Source organism: Myotis brandtii, unplaced genomic scaffold, assembly GCF_000412655.1.
Source record: "Myotis brandtii unplaced genomic scaffold, ASM41265v1 scaffold118, whole genome shotgun sequence".
NCBI lineage: Eukaryota > Metazoa > Chordata > Mammalia > Chiroptera > Vespertilionidae > Myotis > Myotis brandtii.
Window position 1 is genome coordinate 22,792 of NW_005354090.1, and position 19,381 is coordinate 42,172.

At 42.5% G+C, this 19,381-nt stretch overlaps 2 protein-coding genes across 2 annotated transcripts in view; both read right to left on the reverse strand.

Moving 5' to 3' along the window:
• Window positions 1-1,732, reverse strand: part of LOC102260154 (kininogen-1) — a 19,907-nt gene extending 18,175 nt beyond the window's left edge. The window contains exon 1 of the mRNA XM_014530668.1: window positions 1,374-1,732. Within this exon, the coding sequence (XP_014386154.1) occupies window positions 1,374-1,568 (195 nt within the window). The 5' untranslated portion in view covers window positions 1,569-1,732. The remainder of the gene's footprint in view (window positions 1-1,373) is intronic.
• Window positions 1,733-4,677: 2,945 nt separating this feature from the next.
• LOC106724212 (histidine-rich glycoprotein-like) lies at window positions 4,678-15,443 on the reverse strand. The gene is given in 8 exon segments (XM_014530671.1): window positions 4,678-5,367; window positions 5,369-5,484; window positions 9,391-9,404; window positions 9,407-9,466; window positions 10,982-11,152; window positions 12,289-12,379; window positions 13,206-13,322; window positions 15,150-15,443. Coding segments are annotated over 8 exon segments (1,419 nt in total). The 5' UTR covers window positions 15,342-15,443; the 3' UTR covers window positions 4,678-4,709.
• Window positions 15,444-19,381: the final 3,938 nt, after the last annotated feature.

Genomic DNA, 19,381 nt, shown 5'->3' on the forward strand with positions numbered 1-19,381 from the left:
AGAAGGACTTGTATGCATGCATATAAGCATAACCAATGGACATAAGACACTGGGGGGTAGGGGAGGCCAGGGGATTGTCAAGGGTGGGGAAAAAAAGGACACATATGTAATACCCTATGTAATACTTTAAGCAATAAAAAAATTAAAAAAAAAGAATATTCTAAACCAACTAGAACATTGCTGTTACCCTTGATCTATTCAGCCATTGGGACTTCATGGTAGATATTTTATCTAATATAGTAGAACTATATTAGCTTCTTTTCTGACTCCTCTTGACATACCCACTGTCCCTCATTTACCCTAAATTTATTGAGGTATAATTTATAGAGGTATATTTATTGAAGTATAAGTAAATCACATATATTTAAGATATACAAAAAGATGATTTGCTATATGTATACATTGTGAAATGATTACCACAAATAAACTAATTAACACATTGTCACCTAACATAATTACCTCTTTTGTGTGTGTGGTGAGAACTCTTAAAATCTCGCCCTTTAGCAATTTCAAGTATACAATACATTATTATTAATTCTATTCACCATGCTGTACATTAGACCCCCAGGACCTACTCATCTTATTTTTTAAAATATATTTTTATTGATTTCAAAGAGGAAGGGAAAAGGAGAGAGAGATAGAAACATCAATGATGAGAGAGAATCACTGATTGGCTGCCTCCAGAACACCCCACAGTGGGGATCTAGCCTGCAACCCGGGCATGTGCCCTGACCAGAAATTGAACCATTACCTCCTGGTTCATAGGTTGACACTCAACCATTGAGCAAAGCGACCAGGCTCATCTTATAACTGAAAGTTTGTACCCTTGACAAACACCCCCCTATTTCTCCCATCCCACAGTCCCTGGCAACCATCCTTCTACTTTATGCTTCTGTTAATTTGACTTCTTTAGATTCCATTTATATGTGAGATTATACAGTATGTGTTAGACATACTCCCTTAAATACCTCCTCCCCTTTGAGGTCTGGAGGTCTTTATATTTTAGTTTAAGGATGGTCACCCAGTAAATCCTCTTGCTATGGCCTCACTGAGTTGCTGGATTTTCCCACTCAACATAATCCCTTTCAAATGACTCCATCTACCTTTCTTTAATTTCAACCTAGGATACTTGTTCTCTAATCACCCAGGAGGCCAACCTTGGAGGCTTGAGGACTAGTCATGCACTGCCCAAGTCCCAGCCCAGAAAGTATGGTTGGTCTTTTCTAAGAGCTGTAAGCCTCTACCTTTAATTATCAGGAATTTTTTTGTGATGTGTGTGTGTGTGTGTGTGTGTGTGTGTGTGTGTGTGTGTCCTGGGTTCAAGTGATAACATAAATCCCAAATGACCTCAAGGTTAAATTCAACTCACTCACCGTCTTGTTGCCTTCGGATATGCGGTACAATACAAACTGGTTGCCACTTTTGCTTCCATCATTGTATTTCTTCAGAGCTGCATCCACAGCCTTAAATACATCCTCATTATTGCAGTCAACTTCTTGTGGTTGGTCCTCTTGGGCGAAACTTGTTAGCAGCCTGGAACAAAGGAAAAGGATGGCAATTAACTTCATGATTTATCAGTCTCCCTCTGGGAGTTTCACAAAGAATTGGAAGCTAACTTGGAGGCTGATGTTAACCCTCTTCAGCCTCTTATCTCTTCTGTCTCTCCTCTCTCTGCCTTAGCACTTTAGGGTTCTGCCTGGCTTCCTGCTGCCCTCCACTATTTGCCCTCTTATAAAGACAAATGGCTCCGCTGGATTATCCAAGCAGATCTCAGGCTGGTACATTACAACACTGGGTCGTTGACCTACTTGTTTGCATTTGGGAGGCATGTGTGAGCACATTTCCAGGTAATTGCTCAAGTTTGTATAGGAAATCAGAGTACAATCCAATAAAGGAGAAAAAAACATCAACCGCCTGTTATTCCCTTTCCAAAATGACTTTCCCAAAGCTATTTATGAAGGTCACTACATGTGACAACAATGCAACCATGAGCAGACACCTTTCAATAAAATTTCTTTGCACTCCTGGAGAGCACATGCACAGGGACATAGTGAGTGCAGGGAGTCTCACACAGGACATTGGCATGAATGAAAATCAAAAATGGGCATCCTATCTGGTCACTGGCTAAGCCAGCATCTCTCCACTCAACTGGATCTGCTGTAGAAAGGAAAATGTTTCCCAGGGTGGAGGAGACAGGAGAGAAACTTAAGGAGAGATGGTTTGATTGAAGCCTGTTTACTCTGTCCTTCCTTCTTATTTCTGGTTTGGTGGACTTTATAGGGGTCTTTCACTCACTAAGCCTAAGTGACCTTTCAGATAAAGTTAGACTATTCAGGGGGAGGAGGTCTAAAGGTAGGTTAAAGATATGGGCTAGAACTGTTTTCCTTCAAGTCTTACCCTCTACCCCCCAAAAAAATGTTTGACTTCTTTGTTGATCAGGTACCTATCTTGGCAAGCCAATCTCCCTGAGAACCTTTGGAAAAGAGGGATCAATGGGGGCTGAATGATGGCCTTGTAACAGAGTGGCAGGAACATGAACTTGGCAGTAAGCCCAACCTTAATTCCCATCCAGCTCTGCTACTTAACTGCTATGTGATCCTGAGCAAATCAGGGTTATATAGCCTTTCTGGGCCTCAATTTCCTGATCTGGAAAAGTGAGATATCATAATATCTTATGAGGTTTTCTGAGGAGTAATGAGATAAAACATGTGCAGAGCCTGGTAATTAGATCATATAAATTATATCTAATACTAGTGGCCCAGTGTACGAAATTCATGCATGGGGTCGGGGGATTCCCTGAGCCCAGCTTTCACCCTCTCCAATCGGTGACCCCTTGGGGGTTCAGGCCTAAACCCGCAGTCAGACATCCCTCTCGTAATCTCGGACTGCTGGCTCCTAACCGCTCACCTGCCTGCCTGCCTGATCGCCCCTAACTGCCTCTGCCTGCTTGTCTGATTGCCCCTAACAGCCCTCTCCTTCCTGCCTGATTGCCCCTAACTGCTCTCCCCTGCCGGCCTGATTTTGCACCCAATTGCCCTCCCCTGCAGGCCTGGTCACCCTCAACTGCCCTCCCCTGCTGGTCTGATCTTGCCCCCAATGGCGCTCCTCTGCCGGCATGATCTCTCCCCCAACTGCCCTCTCCTGCTGGCCTGATCACCCCTTACTGCCTCTGCCTCGACCCCCACCACCATGGCTTTGTCTGGAAGGAAGTCAGACATCCGGAAGATGGCTTGATGACCCGGTCTAATTAGCATATTACCCTTTTATTAGTATAGATAGATTATATAGTATAGGATTGCTTAAATGGTGGGGGGGGAGCCTTTTTCAGCAGGAGGAGATGCTCTTGGCAGACAAAAACACATAATCCCTATATCTGGACTGATAGCCAGCCATATGCACTATACTGTCAAACCAGTAATTAAAAAATTGAACCCCTTTCTTACACCTTACACCAAACAGCTGTTGCCCTTAAAACCCCTCCTCAGCCCCCACCTTAGATTCTGCCTTTGCAGTTCACCCAGATTTGGTTCTGATTTGTCGGTTTCATGTAGCCTGAAAGACAGCAAGATCCCAGAGGGAGATGAATATGGTATTCTTGGCAGTCATGTTCATCAGTAGTCTTATAGAGACTCCTACATCCCCAGTTTGATTCAGAAGAAGCAGATACACTAGACCAAAGAGTGATGTGAGCAGGGTAGTAAGCATTCCTTAGCAGGGGGACCTGGTGAACCAGTAAGGAAGAATCAGACCTTCTTCTATGCCCATCACCCAAACACCTGGGACAATGTGAGACTCTTAAATGAGGCATAAATTTGTGTGGGGAGGAGCAGGGTGGGGAAACTCTAAGAGGGACTGAGGTTAAGTTTTCTATTATCCCAGCAGGATGGCAACTTGAAATATAAATCAATGTTTTGAAAATACAGTGATATTTCTGGGGCATTTGAATTTATGGTCATGATTCATGCCTATGAACTTCTTTGAAAATTATATCCTGAGCTTTGTTTGCTTTATAATTAAATTTAGAACTTATTTCTCCAAAATAAAGGGAATTTAGAAAACTAGAAATAAGAAGTAGGAGAGAATTTGGATCACTTTATAAGAACAATCCTTTATATGACAATACATGCTTTCTTGGCGTGCCCAGCTATAGCATAAGTACTAAAAGGGGAATGATGTTAGAATTAAAGAAGTTGAGCCCAGGAAGTAAAGAAATTCTGAGGATCAGAGATTTGTCTTGAGTGGTGTAGTAGCCAGTGAGAGAATTAACATTTGACTTGGGACACTAGGATTTTTTCCTCTCCTCTCCATTTTTCTTGTTCTTCTCACGTCATCTTCTCTCCTACACACATTTTTTAAAAATATATTTTATTGATTTTTTACAGAGAGGAAGGGAGAGGGATAGAGAGTTAGAAACTTCGATGAGAGAGAAAGATCGATCAGCTGCCTCCTGACTTCAATGAGAGAGAAACATCGATCAGCTGCCTCCTGCACAGCCCCCACTGGGGATGGTCCCGCAACCAAGGTACGTGCCCTTGACCAGAATCGAACCTGGGACCCTTCAGTCCGCAGGCCGACGCTCTATGCAGTGAGCCAAACCGGTCAAGGCAACACATTTTGTCCTATTCTGAATATGAAAGTTAAGATTACAATAACCTGTAATGTTGCATTTATTATTGGTTACATTTTATTTATGGTTCTAATTCAGAACATTACTCATTCTTCAAGGAACTCAGATTTCTTTTTGGAAATGTCTCTTCAAAAAACTTTGAAACTTGTGAAAATTCACTATTGAATATCCCTGGACATAATTCAGAGGCTGATTGAGGGAAGGGCTGATTTTCTGGCTTTAGAGGATAGTTGTGGTTTGGCAATGAGAAGCTGGGGAAATTGGCTTCAGGAAGAGGAAGAACTTCACCTTTCTTTAATGGAGGGAGTCGGTAAACATACCCAATTTGTCTCCATTTTAAGGGAAAGTGACCTTTGCCTTGACCTCTTTCTTCTGAGTGCCTAGGTGGTGAGCTATGGCCACGGTGATGGTGATCTTGGGGACCTTGCCTATGGAGTGGTGGGTCACAGGGTCCATGGTCATGAAAACCATGGCCATCAGGATGCTGTCCATGGGGATGGTGTCCATGGGGTTGGTGTCCATGAGGTTGATGCTCATGAGGATGATGTCCATGGGAATGGTGCTCATTGGAACTATGATTATGAGGAGGTGCATGTGTGCCATTGGTGCCAAAATGGAAGTGATGACATCTTGAAGAGGGTAGTCGTGAAGGAGCTCCTGCTTGACGTGGTGGTCTGTCTGAGTGATTTTTGTCGTCCAGAGGAGATGGGCATCCAGGTTTATGTGACTTGTGGGGATGGGTTATCTCTGGATCTACTGTGTGTAAATGAAGGCTTGTGGGAAGAGGAATGCCCATGGCCTCCAGAGTGGAGGGCATGGTCCAAATGGGGTTGAACATCACTGATGTTTCTATGTTCCTGGTGAAGGACACCACAGAAAAGTGACTATCATCATGTAAAGAAGAAATTAGATGTTTAACTTGATTTAATTCAATTAAATCCATACTTTTGGATTGCAGAAATAAATTTTTAAAGTAGAATATCAAAGAAGGGTTCTCAAATTTTTATCGAGGCAAATTGGCATTTAAAATACAAACAAAAATCATCATCTACCTCCATCATTTCACAATAGCAATAATATTATATAACAACAGTCAGAAAGATAATCTCAGAGTAAAGGATGGTTCTTTTATATGTAATATGTTATACCACAAACAATTTTTTTCTTATTATCTTTATATTTCTCATTTCCATATAAAGTGATAAAATTATATTACAGAATGGTACTCATCTGTAGATCAACATTTCAAAAACTTGTGCCTTATAATTTAGGCTCTCAACAGAGTTCTGGGACTGTATGATATAAGCATCTCCTACTCCTAAAAGATGAGCACTTGACCTCTTCACTATCCTTATTCAGGTTTTAATATTAAAAAAAAAATCTGTGCAGCCATGCCCATGGTGATAAACCTGCCCCCCTTCTTGGTTTGTCCCATGGATATTTGAATTACTTTTTTTCTGATATAAAAAATACTGTGAAGAATATTTGTGTGTAGAACAAACGTTTCTACACAGATATTCTCATAAAATATTGTTTTGTATTGTATTTTACATATCTTTATATAATAAACTAGAGGCTCAGTGCAAGAAATTCATGCATGGGTACCGTCCCTAAGCCTGGCTGGCCGTTGAAGCTTGAGTGTCTGGCATGGAAGAGCAGGTCCCAGCTGACCTCTGGCCCCTGGGCAGCACCTGGGCCCCTGGGTCCCCACTTGCCCCCCTCTCCCTGAGTCATGGCACCCAAGTCCCCACACTGAGATGTGGTGAGCTCAGCTAGACACCGTGGGCTGAGGTGCAGCATGGGCCTCTGAGTCACCCAGAGGCACTGCACGGAAGCCAGGTGGGCAGCATGCTCTCTCCCATCTGGACTCAGCAGACCAGCTCCGGAGCGAACCCACAGTAAGCCCGTCCAGCCCCTGTGGTCCCTGAAGCCTTTTGGGGCTGGCAGCCTCCACTGTCACCCTGCTTCCAGTGCCTCCTTGGCGATGCCCACCATGTTCCGCACCGCCCTCTGGTGGTCAGTGCACATCATAGCGAGCAGTCAAACAGTGGAACTCCTGGTCAAGGGAAGAATATACATAGTTAGGCTTTTATTATATAGGATATCTTCCATTGATTTCAGAGAGGAAGGGAGAGGGAGAGAGATAGAAACACCAATGATGAGAGATAATCATAAATGGGCTGTCTCCTGCATGCCCCACACTGGGGATCAAGACCACAACCTGGGCATGTGCCCTGACAGGGAGTCAAACCTTGACCTCCTGAGTCATAGGTCTAGTTCAACCACTTAGCCACGCCCACCAGGCTCTTGTTCTTATTTTAAAGGAGAGAGAATTAACACTCCAGAGGTCAACTTGCCCAAAACAGCCAAGTTACCCAGGGGCAGAATCGAAGGGAGGGTTGGGGACTAGTTCTAAACATGCACTCATGAGGCCTCTGTGTTAATGGGTTCATCCAGGGGGGCGGGTGGACATACACTGTCTCTGGCTCTTCAAGCGGCACTTCCTCGAGGCCCTCAGATTCCCCGAATGACCCCCAACCTCCCTACCTGCCATCGGAGCTGAGGAGGGTGGAGGATGGGAAGGGCCATCTGTGGTTCACCTGGGAGGGGACGTGGGAGGGGGAGGGAGGGGTAGAGCTGGGAGCACCACAGACCCCAGGTGGGAGTAGAGGCAATGATCTGGAAACTGATCGCCCTGTCCCAGCATCTCAGGAGCTTTTCTTTGCCCAGAAGCACTGCAAGCATTGCCTTAGGCTGTGGGACTTGGAGCTGGTCTCGCAGTTCTGTTCTGTGGTACAGGATCCTCTCTGTCCTGGAAACTAGAGTCGGGGAATGGAGTCGGACCACCTGGGCAAGCCCTTTGCATTGGACCCTGAGACCTTTTGTGTCACGCATGACCCAGTTCGGGGCACAGCTGATCTGTGTGTCCACAAGGGGGCTTCATTTTCCTAGTTTTCAACACTTGCTTTCCATAATACTGTACATTCTGTTTTGTTGTTTTTTGTACCAAAAATAAAACCATTTGCTTGTTTCCAATAAGTACTTGTCATCACTGCAGAGAGCTTGGGGGTGGGGGATGGGGGTCGTGGAGGGATGAGGGCAGCCAGCTGGGATGACCTGCCTCCTGGACCTAAGGGCGGGAGGCTGGTCATGAACATTCCATGTCCCTCCTGTGGAGCTCAAACTAAGGTCTGGGTTTTACAGCCAGACCTTCAAAACGGACGCCCCTGCCAGCAGCTGCCGGAGACCCTGCCTTCCCATGGGCAGAGCAGAGCATGGGGCCTCCTCCCCCCACACCCCCTTCCATCCCCACACCGTTCCTCACGCTCTGTTAGACCAATTCAACTGCACTGAAGACCTGAGTTGCCTGTGTCTAGAGAAAAAGAAGGGTGGTGTAGATGAGAGATTTGTACAACTTTAACCAAGCATTTTGGAGGAAAGTCTTGGAAAGAAGGGAGCCATTATAAAAACGGGTTTGCACAGACCCTGTCATAGAGACTGTCTTCTGGCCCTACCCTAAGTTCAGAGGCTACACCTGGCTAGCACCCTTCTGCCCCAGAGATCCTTAAACCCAGCTGTCAAAGTTACATGAGGAAAACTCATTTTTTGAGGCTATTGGTAAGCAATAAGATTTTGAGTACAGCCCTATCCAGTTTGGTTCAGTGGATAGAGCATTGGTCTGCAGACCAAAGGGTCCCAGGTACAATTCTGGTCAAGAGCACTATCTTGTTTGCAGATTCCTGCCTGGCCCTGGGCCCTGGTCAGGACTTTTGCAGGAGGCAACCAATCAATGTGTTTCTCTCACATCAATGTCTTTCACTGTCTTTCCCTCTCTCTTCCACTTTCCCTAAAAATCAAAGGAAAAATATCCATGAGCAAGGATTAACAAAAAACAACAACAAAAAAGGATTTTCAGTACAGGTTAAGAGTCAGAAAGCCTATGTTAATCCTGGCTTCATCATGTATTAGTTCTATGAGATTTAGGTAAGTTGCATAAAATTTCTGAAACTCAGTCTTTATTTCTAAAATGAGTACAGTACTATCTACCCTCAGGTTGTGGGAGGGCTTAATTAAATGAGATAATGCTATAAAACATTTAGCATTGAGCTCCTCTTCTCCAGCCTCCATGTTTCTGCACTGAGTTTGTATTCCCCACACCACTATAGTTAAGGGTTTGTTGGGGTCAATGGGATGGTCACAGGGATCCAACAAAGCAATAATATATGGAAGTGATTTGTAAACTATAGGTTGCTATACAAATGCTGCATATCATTCATAACACTTCCTGCAGGCACATGAGTATCAGTTTATACATGAGTACGGGGAAATCCCATTGGACTGAGTATCTTAGTTGTGAACATTAGGCAAGACCCTTACTTTACTGAGCCTATTACCTTCCCATTTGTCAAATGTGGTCACTGTGAGGAGTGAATGAGATGAATTGAATGAAACCATCCATTAGTATAGGTTCTTAATACCTTCTAGTTATTAGTTTTAGCTAAGTCTTTAATCCTAATGAGTTAAAAAAAACCTCATTGTTAAGTTGGTATATATCATGTATATTTATAAAATAATATTCTCAGTTTTATCACCATGCCTCAGTTTCCCCATAGGTAAATCTGGAATAAAAATGCTATCTAGTTCATAGGGTGGCGGTGGGGGTAATAGGCTAATATATGGGTAAAGCCCTTACAAGGGTATCTGGCACATAGTAAGTAGTCTCAAAATGTTATTAATATTTCACACAGATCTATTATACTCACATTATGGTGCCTGCGAAATGGTGACTGGAGCAGTTCCTCACAGAGAAGTCAATATAGTAATTGGTTCTTCTCCCTCCTCTCTAGAACAAATAGGAACAAAGCAGTGTCAGGAACATTTTTTAAAAAGCCAGTAGATATCAACTATCAATATACTGTAAATGCACCATCAGGATTCACCAATATGTGACATTTTTCTTATTTTCTGTGTCTTTTAAATTTATTAAGTGATAAGATGAATACTATTTAAAAGGCTCAGATAGTACAGACATAATCAAGCATAGTGTGAAAAGTCATTCTTCCTGCATCTCAGCCTCTTCCTCTCAGAGGTACCACCATCATTCATTTGATGTGCTTTTCCTTCTAGTCTTTTTCTAAATACACATATATCTAATTGTTTAATATAAAGGAGATCATAGTCTAAGTATTGGTCTATAACTACTTTTTTCCCTTGGCAATATATCTTGAAACTCTTTCCAAGGCGTATAGGTCCAAAACATTCTTTTTAGTACGTAATTGCATTGTATTTATCCCATTGCTTGTATGCACAATAGATTTCACTTTGTGTTTTCAAAATACAAGACAACATAAACTAGCTGTTCTATAAGACTGCTACGGGTGGGAGGCACTTGAGTCCCTGGACGGGGAAGGACTGTCTGGCTCTAGCCATACCACTGGGTGTGGTGAGGAAGTTGCTCTGAGCCTCAGTTTTCCATCATAATACAAGGAGGTTAGGACTAGATGATTTTAATGACTCATAACCCTAGTATGCTCTTCTGCATTTTACTCTTTTTTGTTTGGGTTTCCCTCCTCTCTGTTGATATCACACTCCCTACAACTCCAAAAATTAAAAAAATTGCAGGAGGGCAGTCCCATGGTGTCTGCTGCCTGTCTCTTGAAACTGCAACAGGGATCTCAACTTAAAAAGCAGCTGGTGGCTTGCACCAGCAGCCCAAGGGAGGAGGCAAGAGGGGTTGGTCAAGAGGGGAGCATAACAAAGGGGTCCAAGAAATTATTGGGGGTGATAGATATGTTCACTATCTTAAGTGTGGTGTTGTATTCATTGGTATATACATATGTTAGAATTAGCAAATGGTATACTCTAACTAAATATGTGCTGTTTATTGAATGTCAATTACACCTCAGTAAAGTTGCTATTGTATTAAAACAAACAAACAAACAAACAAAGCAGCTGGATTTTGTGGTTCTCTGTCTGGCTTATTTCACTTGCCATCATACCCTCTACATTGTCACAAATGGTAAGTTTTAATTCCTTTTTATGCTGAGTAATATTTTATTATAAATATATAATACATATTCTTTATCTAATCATGTATCGGTAGGCACTTAGATTGCTTCCATATCTTGTCTATTGTAAATAATGCTGAAATGAATGTATGGATGCATGTATCTTTTTGAATTTGTGTACACATGAAACTAATATTATATTGAATGTTACCGATAAGTTAAAAATTATAATAATAAAAATTATCTGGCCCAAGGAGACCAGTGGGGAGAGGGTCAATGCAACTGAATTTTCTCCTGTGAGGTTGGAGCCTGGGCCCTCAGACTCCAGCTGGACATTAGTGGAAACTTATGCCTTGGCCGACTCTCTCCACTTGGTCCACTCTGAAAGAGGCAAAGTCACCATTCTCCTTTTTGTACATCTCAAGGACTTTCTCTGCTTGTTTTCTGTAGACCTCAGTCTCCTCAAAGAAATCCAAGAGTACAGGACTGTCTTTAGTATTGGCCAATGCGGAAAAGACTGGAGAAAGAAATGGTTGTTTTGTAGCTAAACAGCATTGTCAATGCCATGAATTAATACATATATGCATGATGGAAACAATAACAATAGCTCCTGTTTTACAGACAGGTGAATTGAGGGTTGGAAAGGCTAAGATACTTGTTCCAACAAATCAGCTAATCAGCAGCAGAGCTAAACTTAAATCCAGATCCTTCTGATATTCAAGTCTCGGTTGTTACCCTATTCAGATGCTCCAAACCCATCATTCATAAAGTGTGAATATTTCAATAAACTCTTCCTGTCTCTGCCAAGGAGGGAGAACATCATTAAAATGAAGTTTTGCCCAGAGAGAGAAGATACAGCTCAGTCTTCTTTAAGGCAAACTCCTGAAGGAGTTGCTTGGCTGCTGAATTTTTGTATATTGAATTATGCTGAAATTTGTTATTTTTAAAGGAACTCTGTGATAATTCTCTTAGAAAAAGTAAATAAAAAGAACATGGACTTTAGATTCAACACTGGTGGGGCAGGTTTAGGTTCACCATATTTGGGGTGTTTTGTGAGGCCAAGTAATTTAATCTCTTTGAACCTCTTTTAACTCTAAAATAGAAAGTCTCATAATCTTCATAGTCTTGTTATGAGATTAAATGAGACTGCTGTGTAAACTGTAGTATCAATACATAAGTTTTACATGTTGAAGTCAATATATTGCTAAGTACTTTGAAAGTGTACTACACAGAGCATCTTATTTAATACTAACGAAGACCCAAAGAGCTAATATTATTAGCTTTATTTTACACATGAGGAATCCTTAAAGAGGTTAAGTAACTTTCCCTCAAGACCATGCAACTAGGAAATTATGAGATTGGGATTCAAATTCAAGCAAATCTGACACCAGACAGAGCCCATGTTCTTTATAATGATGCTCTACTGCCTTATGTAGCTCTCTATTTTTACATATATAATTTGTGAGAAATGTATTAATAACAGGGGAAACACTCTTGTGACTCTTTTCAGGAGAGAAAGTAAAAATCAATTCCATGAGCATAGGTAGAGTCCATTTTTTATATGTACATCATAGTATTATATATTAAATACCACTGTATGATTGAATTCTATATCAATCTAGAATTAAGCAGTATTTTAACAGATTATCATACCAGAGCTTGTGGTACAGTTGAAGTCATTCACTCTAAGGTCCTGAAATTCACTCAGATGTGTTGTAGCTATTACCTTCCACTGTCCAATCACCTGTAAGAAAGAGGAGTTTATCATTGTGTACTGCTTTCTTCGGGTTGAATATGAAGACACAAAAAAAGTGATGCAACATACCCTATTATCCTTTAAAATTTGTTTGTGGTTTCTCAATAAATCCTCTTTCAAACCTGTATTTTCTTAATCTGTTTCTAGGAGTTAGATGCCATAGGCACCCAAAACCCTCATGAGAACCACAGATAAACTATTTAAACAGATCATGGCCATATCTCAAACATTTTCAAGAAGAAAAAAATGCTAAATTTCTAGGTATGTAAGTGTCTTATTTTCTGGAACTAAAATCTTAGATCTGTGCCTTTTCGTGTTTGTGTTCTTCTCCTGTGGCAGACAGCCTGGGATCAGATTACCCATGTGCAAAGCAGCACAAGATCCCATTCCTCATGATAATTGCAATAATCCCTTTTGGACACTCCTGCTCATGGGACCAGTCTTCATAGGACACAATTACAAGTTCATAGGTTCCAGACCCATAGACTGTCAGGGCCAGAGAGGACCTTAGAGTTTATCTACTCCAACCTCCTCCTCTTATTTTACAGCTGAGAAGATGGAAATTTAGCGACATTAGGCGATTTGCCCAAGGTTATAGCTGGTCATGCTATAACAAGCCCCACTGACATATCTTGAACTGGGTTCCTAGGTATGGCTCTCAAGAAAATATTACTCAAGGTCGACATTATCTTCATGAGTCAAAAGACAGAAACTGCTCTTCCTCTGTTGCTGTGGCATACAGCTACCCTGGGACAACTGAGTAGACAGAAGTCAAGAATAATAAAAAGAGGAGAATGGTACCATGTTTGCTTACTATATAAGATGAATATCTAGAAATTTTTGGCTCACAGACATCCCAGTGTTTCCTGGTTTGGACTGTACAGTCAGATTCTTTCACATCTCAGACTAAATAATAGACATCTGTGGATTCCTGAAAAATTCCAAGAAAGCAACAGGTGAGTAACACGTGGGAGCCCAGTATGTTTTCATTAGAAACAATCTCTTGATTTCTTAAACAGAATTTCTGTTCCTTTCCAAATCATTGCAGATGTCTACTTTTGTGTCATTTCATCTATTTATTTGAATAAACAGCTTGAAAAAGTTACTTGCAAATGTTCTTTTTAAGTGGTCATGATGTTACTTCTGTTCATGAGCTTTAAAAAACAATTACTAAATAGCACCATTTATTTGGGCGAAAATGTTGAAGGTGTAAACCTAGAAATTATAACTGATGACAACCATTTTAGGAGCTCCAATCTGTATGCACAATTGTGTCCTCTCACCCAGCTCTTTCCTGAACTTGACTTTTTGCCTTAATTTCAACTTGCCCAACCCTAAAATCAGCTCTTCTATTACAAACCATCTACCTCTCTCAATTTATCTTGCCTTTTGTCAATGACACCATTAATATTTCCTGCCTTAGACTTTGGCTTAAAAAAATGTGACATCAGCTTTGATGTCTTTCTTTGCTTTTGCTATCCAGTCACCAGGCCTTGAATGGTCTTTCTTTGAAATGTCTCATGTCTTTTCTTCATTCTCATTGCCATAAATCCCACCGCCTTAGTCTGTCTTCATTTCCTCATTCCTGAACACGTCATATAACTTTCTAGTTCAAGCCTGTGCCACTTGCATCCATCTCCCCAGGTACACTGTGCTCCCTGCCCCCACTCAGAGGTAGCCCTGGGCCAATTCATCCTGTATCCTATAATGTGGCAGCGATCCTGGACTGGCACTAGTAGTCACTAAGTTGCTGGTTGAATCCTGAGCCCTGCACTCATTTTCTGCAACCTGTAGAGCCTCCACATCTAATACTTTAACAAACATAAAGTTATCTGCTTGTCTTCTGTGGTGCTCTATTGTCTGAACTCCCTGATTTTAGTGGTTCCTCCAAAGGGTAGGTTATTTTGGGGATTGGGGAAGAGAGGCCTCCCTCCTTCATCTCTATCATGCCTTCAAATCTATTCCAAATAAGTATATAATCTATGTCAGTGATTTTTAAATTTTCATCTCATGGCACATATAAACTAATTACTAAAACTCTGCGGCACACACACAAATACATATATTTTTTGACAATCTGACAAAAAAAGGAATAATTTTGATTCATTCACATTGGATGGCTTTGGTGTGTTGGCTGTTTTTCTTTTTTCATTTGATAATCTAAGGGACAAAAGGTCAGTGTCCCTGACTAAATAGTCAGGTATTGCATGATTTCTTACCCACATCGAGTTGATATTCCTGGAATTTCCCAACCCATCTTCCTGTTCAAATCCTGCTTCATTTGGGTTTCCCAAATGAAGCATTCTCTCATTCAATGGTAATAGATCTCCTTTCATTAGATTGTCCAGCATCTATAATACTCACTCGGTCACTTAAATATATCCTACCTTACACAGGGTGTGTGTGTGTGTGTGTGTGTGTGTGTGTGTGTGTGTGTGAATGTGTAAGCTGATTCTTATTTCTTTAAGGGCAAGGCTTACAGTTAATTATAATTTTACTCTTATAGCACTTAGCATTTGATTGGAGTCAGCATCAGTGCTTATAAGTATTCAAAGATTGATTCATAGTCAAGGACATACTAATAACTGACATTAAATTGAAAAAAAAAAAAGAACATTCTAAAGCAGCAGCAGAAACCAAACAGAAAACCCTGACCAAGGCCATTCCATTGTGCAAAGCAGTAGGCTTAGTGGCTAGAGTCACACTTGCCCCAGGTGCATGGTTTCCCAACTTAGCTCTGCCATTGGCAATTCCTTACCGCTCTGTCCAAGTGGGCACCAGCGACCCGCAGCAACTGAAAAAGGAGGCCATTCGAACATCCTTTATTGATCAGGTCTAGAGCTTTCCTAGCCAGGGGCTCAGTAGCATTGCAGTCTATGGGACTCACAGTGTAGGAATATCTAAGTGTGATCCAATGCATGGAAAGCAGAGCTGCAGTGAATGTCTTCATTTGGTTAAAACGGGAAAACCATCCCTTGCTATGGTATACCACAGCAGAGAATTTTATACAGACTTTTTAAACACACACACACACACACACACACACACACACACACACTCTATTGATTGAAGAGTATTTATACATTTTTGTTGTGTAAACTGAATGTTCACTGCTGCAACCTTTTGCGGCAGGGGTTCAGGATCTGAAGAAGGGACCAATGCACAATGGAAAATACTATACAGGAAATATGACTTTAGAAGGCAAGGGGGGCCAGATGTAGACTTCACTCTTGGAGAGGCACACTGAAGCCTGGCCTTATCTGCTTTTTATTCAATTTTAGATACACATCTTGCCCTCAGTAAAGCACGGCAAACAGGTAGCAAACAGACCATCTATAAGGTCAATAAAGATCAATAAGGTCCAGTAAACATTTACTTTGAGGCTATTAGGTCAGGAAATTGCTTTGAGCCACTGCTATCTCAACACTGCCCTGCTAACGCCCAAGGTCCATCGGCCTACGTGCACTCTTATGAGAGTATTGGGAAAGCGGTGGCTTCCTGCTTCTCCCCCTTTTTGTTTTCTTAATAAATCTTGAAAAGTGTATGTCGTCTGTAGGGCTTGAGTCCTTTTAAGAATCTTCATTCCACATCTGCAGACTAGAAATAAACATATAAGAACAAGAATGAGACAGACAATAGTGGTTATGATAAGATGCAAATGTAAGGAGATCCAATGAAAAGGATTGAGTTCTTTTATGTTCTTTTTAAATTGTTGCCAGGCATCTAAGGAACTAGTTTGTAGTAGGCTTCTTTCTGGGCCATCAGTTCCTTATGGGTCCCCTTCTCAATCACTGTCCTCTGTGATATGACAGAAACAATATTCGAGTCCTGGAAGGTGGACAATCGGTGGGCAATGACAATGCAGGTCTGACCTTTTCTGGCTTTGTCCTGGGCAACCTGTACCATTGCATGACTAATGACTGCTAGCGTGGCAAGGCTTCTTTACAATCCCCCAGGTCATCTTTGGACTGTTTCTCCTCTGTCTCATTCTCCTTCTATTTCTGATCTTTAGCTTATTGCTTGGGACGACTACTATCTTTGGCTGGAGTAGTCAATTGTCTGCAGCCACAGGTACAGGATGAGGCTCCAGATGCAAGGTCCTCATTAGTGTGGTGAGTCCTCTCTGGGGTCCATGTTGAAGTTTAATATACCTTGCAGGAATCCACATGGGCTTGGAGGAGTTTTCTGGAAATACACCAGCATATCCTTGACAAATAGTTAACAAAGGGACCCTTCCATAAACCAGACTCAGGATCTTTCCATTTAACGAGACCATTTTCCTTTGGCTTATTCTTACACCAGAGTAATTCCATAGGTGTCTTCCCATCAGTGTTACAAGTGAAAAAATTTAAAATAATTAAGGCTTGGTGTAGTCTACTTACAGATTTCACCACTATTCTCCCTTTTTGTTTTTCAAGTTGGGATTTTAGCCACTAATGGTGTTCTATAATTGCCTGTCTTTGGGAATTGTATGGTACAGTGGGCCTTGAGTTACAAGTGTCATGACTAATGAGTTTTTCGAGATACCAGCCGTCTCTCGGCCAATTTTTTGCTTTGAGTTGCGAGCTAAAATTCGGGTTATGAGCCAGCTTCAGATACCCCACCGCTAGTTGGCGCAGCGAACGTCACAGTAAACGCCACAACATCAGCCCAGCATCACGTGTCTCACTCGTTCACTTTTTGATTTGACATACGAGTAATTTGAGTTACGAGCTCCATCACTGAACGAATTAAACTCGTAAGTCAAGGCCCCACTGTATTCCTGTAATGTGCTGAATTTTCCCCTTTTTACAAAATTGCTGGAAATGACAGCTTGTGTATGCAGGTCCATTATCAGTTTTAATAATTTTTGGAAATCCCATGATGGCAAAAGCAGCCAGGCAATGATTAATGACCTGTTTTGCCATTTCCCCTGTAGATGCAGTGGCCCATAAAACCTTTGAAAAGGTGTCTACAGAGACATGCAATGCCCCAAGGCGTCCAAAAGGAGTATAGTATGTTACATCCATTTGCCAGATATGGTCCCTTATAATCCTCGAAGGTTAATTCCTATATTAGGCCCTTGAGGCAGATGTAACATGCAAGTGGGACATTCCTTAATAATCTGTTTTGCCTGCTTTGTGGAGTGATTGAGAATTTTTTAGACAACATTTTGGCAGGCTGATGTAAAAGCTAATGAGATTCTGTGGCCTGTTTTAATAAAGCAATGAATTGATCAGCATATGCATTTCCTTTTGTTAAAGGACCAGGCAGGGTGGTATGAGCCCTGATATGAGTAATATAAAAGGGGTATTGTCTTTGCTGTACAATTTGCTGTACCTGTTTAAATAGTATAAATAGACTTTGGTCACTGAGCCATCTTAATTGAGCAATCTCAATTCTGTTTACCAGGACAGTAGTATGGGCAGAATCAGAAATAATATTAAGAGGCTCTTGGAAATCCTGCAATGCAGTCTTGATAGTTTCTAATTCAATTCCTTGCACAGAAGTATGACTGGTCTGGATGACTCGGTCTGAATTCATTGCATGATAAGCAGCTTTACCATTAGATGAACCATCAGTAGAAACAGTTAATGCTCCAGGGGGTTCCTACCTAGTATGTTTTTTTTTTAGTATAAATAATAGGGGTGTAATATAGAAATTGTAGTAACTTGTTTTTTAGTAGGTAACAACCAAGTTCCCCTGAATATTCACTTATTTCAATTTGCAAGTTCAAATGAGTCTGAAATAACATTTCTAATTGCTTCCCCATGAGGGGAAGATAGATGCATTGGGGTTCTGCTCCTCAAAAATTTCAAAGTATTAGGCAGGTCATTGTACTTCACAGTAGGTTAATGATAATCTGGTGATACCAGGAAAAAGGAGACCAGACTGGTGGAGAAATGGTCTTATTTAATTACTACTGACCCAGTGCACAGATTCATACACATTGAAAGAAAATTAATTAGAAGGTAGCCAGTGCAGTGAAACCGGGATGGGACCAGGCGAGAAGGGCAGATATGCCTTAGAGCCAACCTTCTGTGGTGCCTCCCCGGCCAGTCGCACCTGGGGTGGCGCCATGGCTGGAAGGGCCATCCCACACCTGGAGTGGCGCCATGGCCCCAGGGGCCATCTGCAGAGTAAGTGGGGACTCTCCGGCAGGTAGGGTCCCTCGGCCTGGCCTGTGGGGATCGGGCTGAAACCGGCTCTCTGACATCCCCCTAGGGGTCCCAGAGTGCAAGAGGGCACTCTGCAAAGTTGCTATCGTACAGGATGTGGAACGCAAGTGAAAGTGTGCAGTAAACCAGATTTGGGGCCTACAGTGCCCCAGCAACAACATAACCCATGGTCAAAGGTGGAATCGTGGCCCCACAAGAAATCAGGCTCCTTCCTCCCTGGTTGCAGGGTGTCATGAAACTCTGCTGCCAAGTCACTGCAGCTTGACAGCTTCTGCATTGAGCATCTGCCCCTTATTGGTCAGTACATATCATAGCTACCAATCAGATGGACACTTAGCATATTAGCCTTTTATATATATAGACTAGAGGCCCGGTGCACAAAAATTTGTGCACTGGTGGGGGGGGGCGGTGTCCCTCAGCCCCACTTGTGCCCTCTCACAGTCTGGGACCCCTGATAACGACCTGGCTTAGGCCCACTCCCGGGTGGCAGAGGGCAGGCCCAATCCCTAGGTGCCTGCCCCGCAGCTCCTGGTCGGGCTCAGAAGAGCGCCGATTGGGGAGTTGGGGCGCCACCCCCTGTCATGCACAGAGCAGGGCGGATCAGGAGGTTGTGATGCCACCCTCAGTCACGCTCAGGGTAGGGCCAATTGGGGGGTTGGGGCACCGCCCCCTGTCACACTCAAGGCAGGGTCGATAGGGAGGTTGCGGCGCCACCCCCTGTCACGCACAGAGCAGGGCCGATCAGGGGGTTGGGGCGCTGCCCCCTGTCACTCACAGAGCAGGGCCCATCAGGGGGGTTGGGGCTCCGTACCCTGTCACACACAGAGCAGGG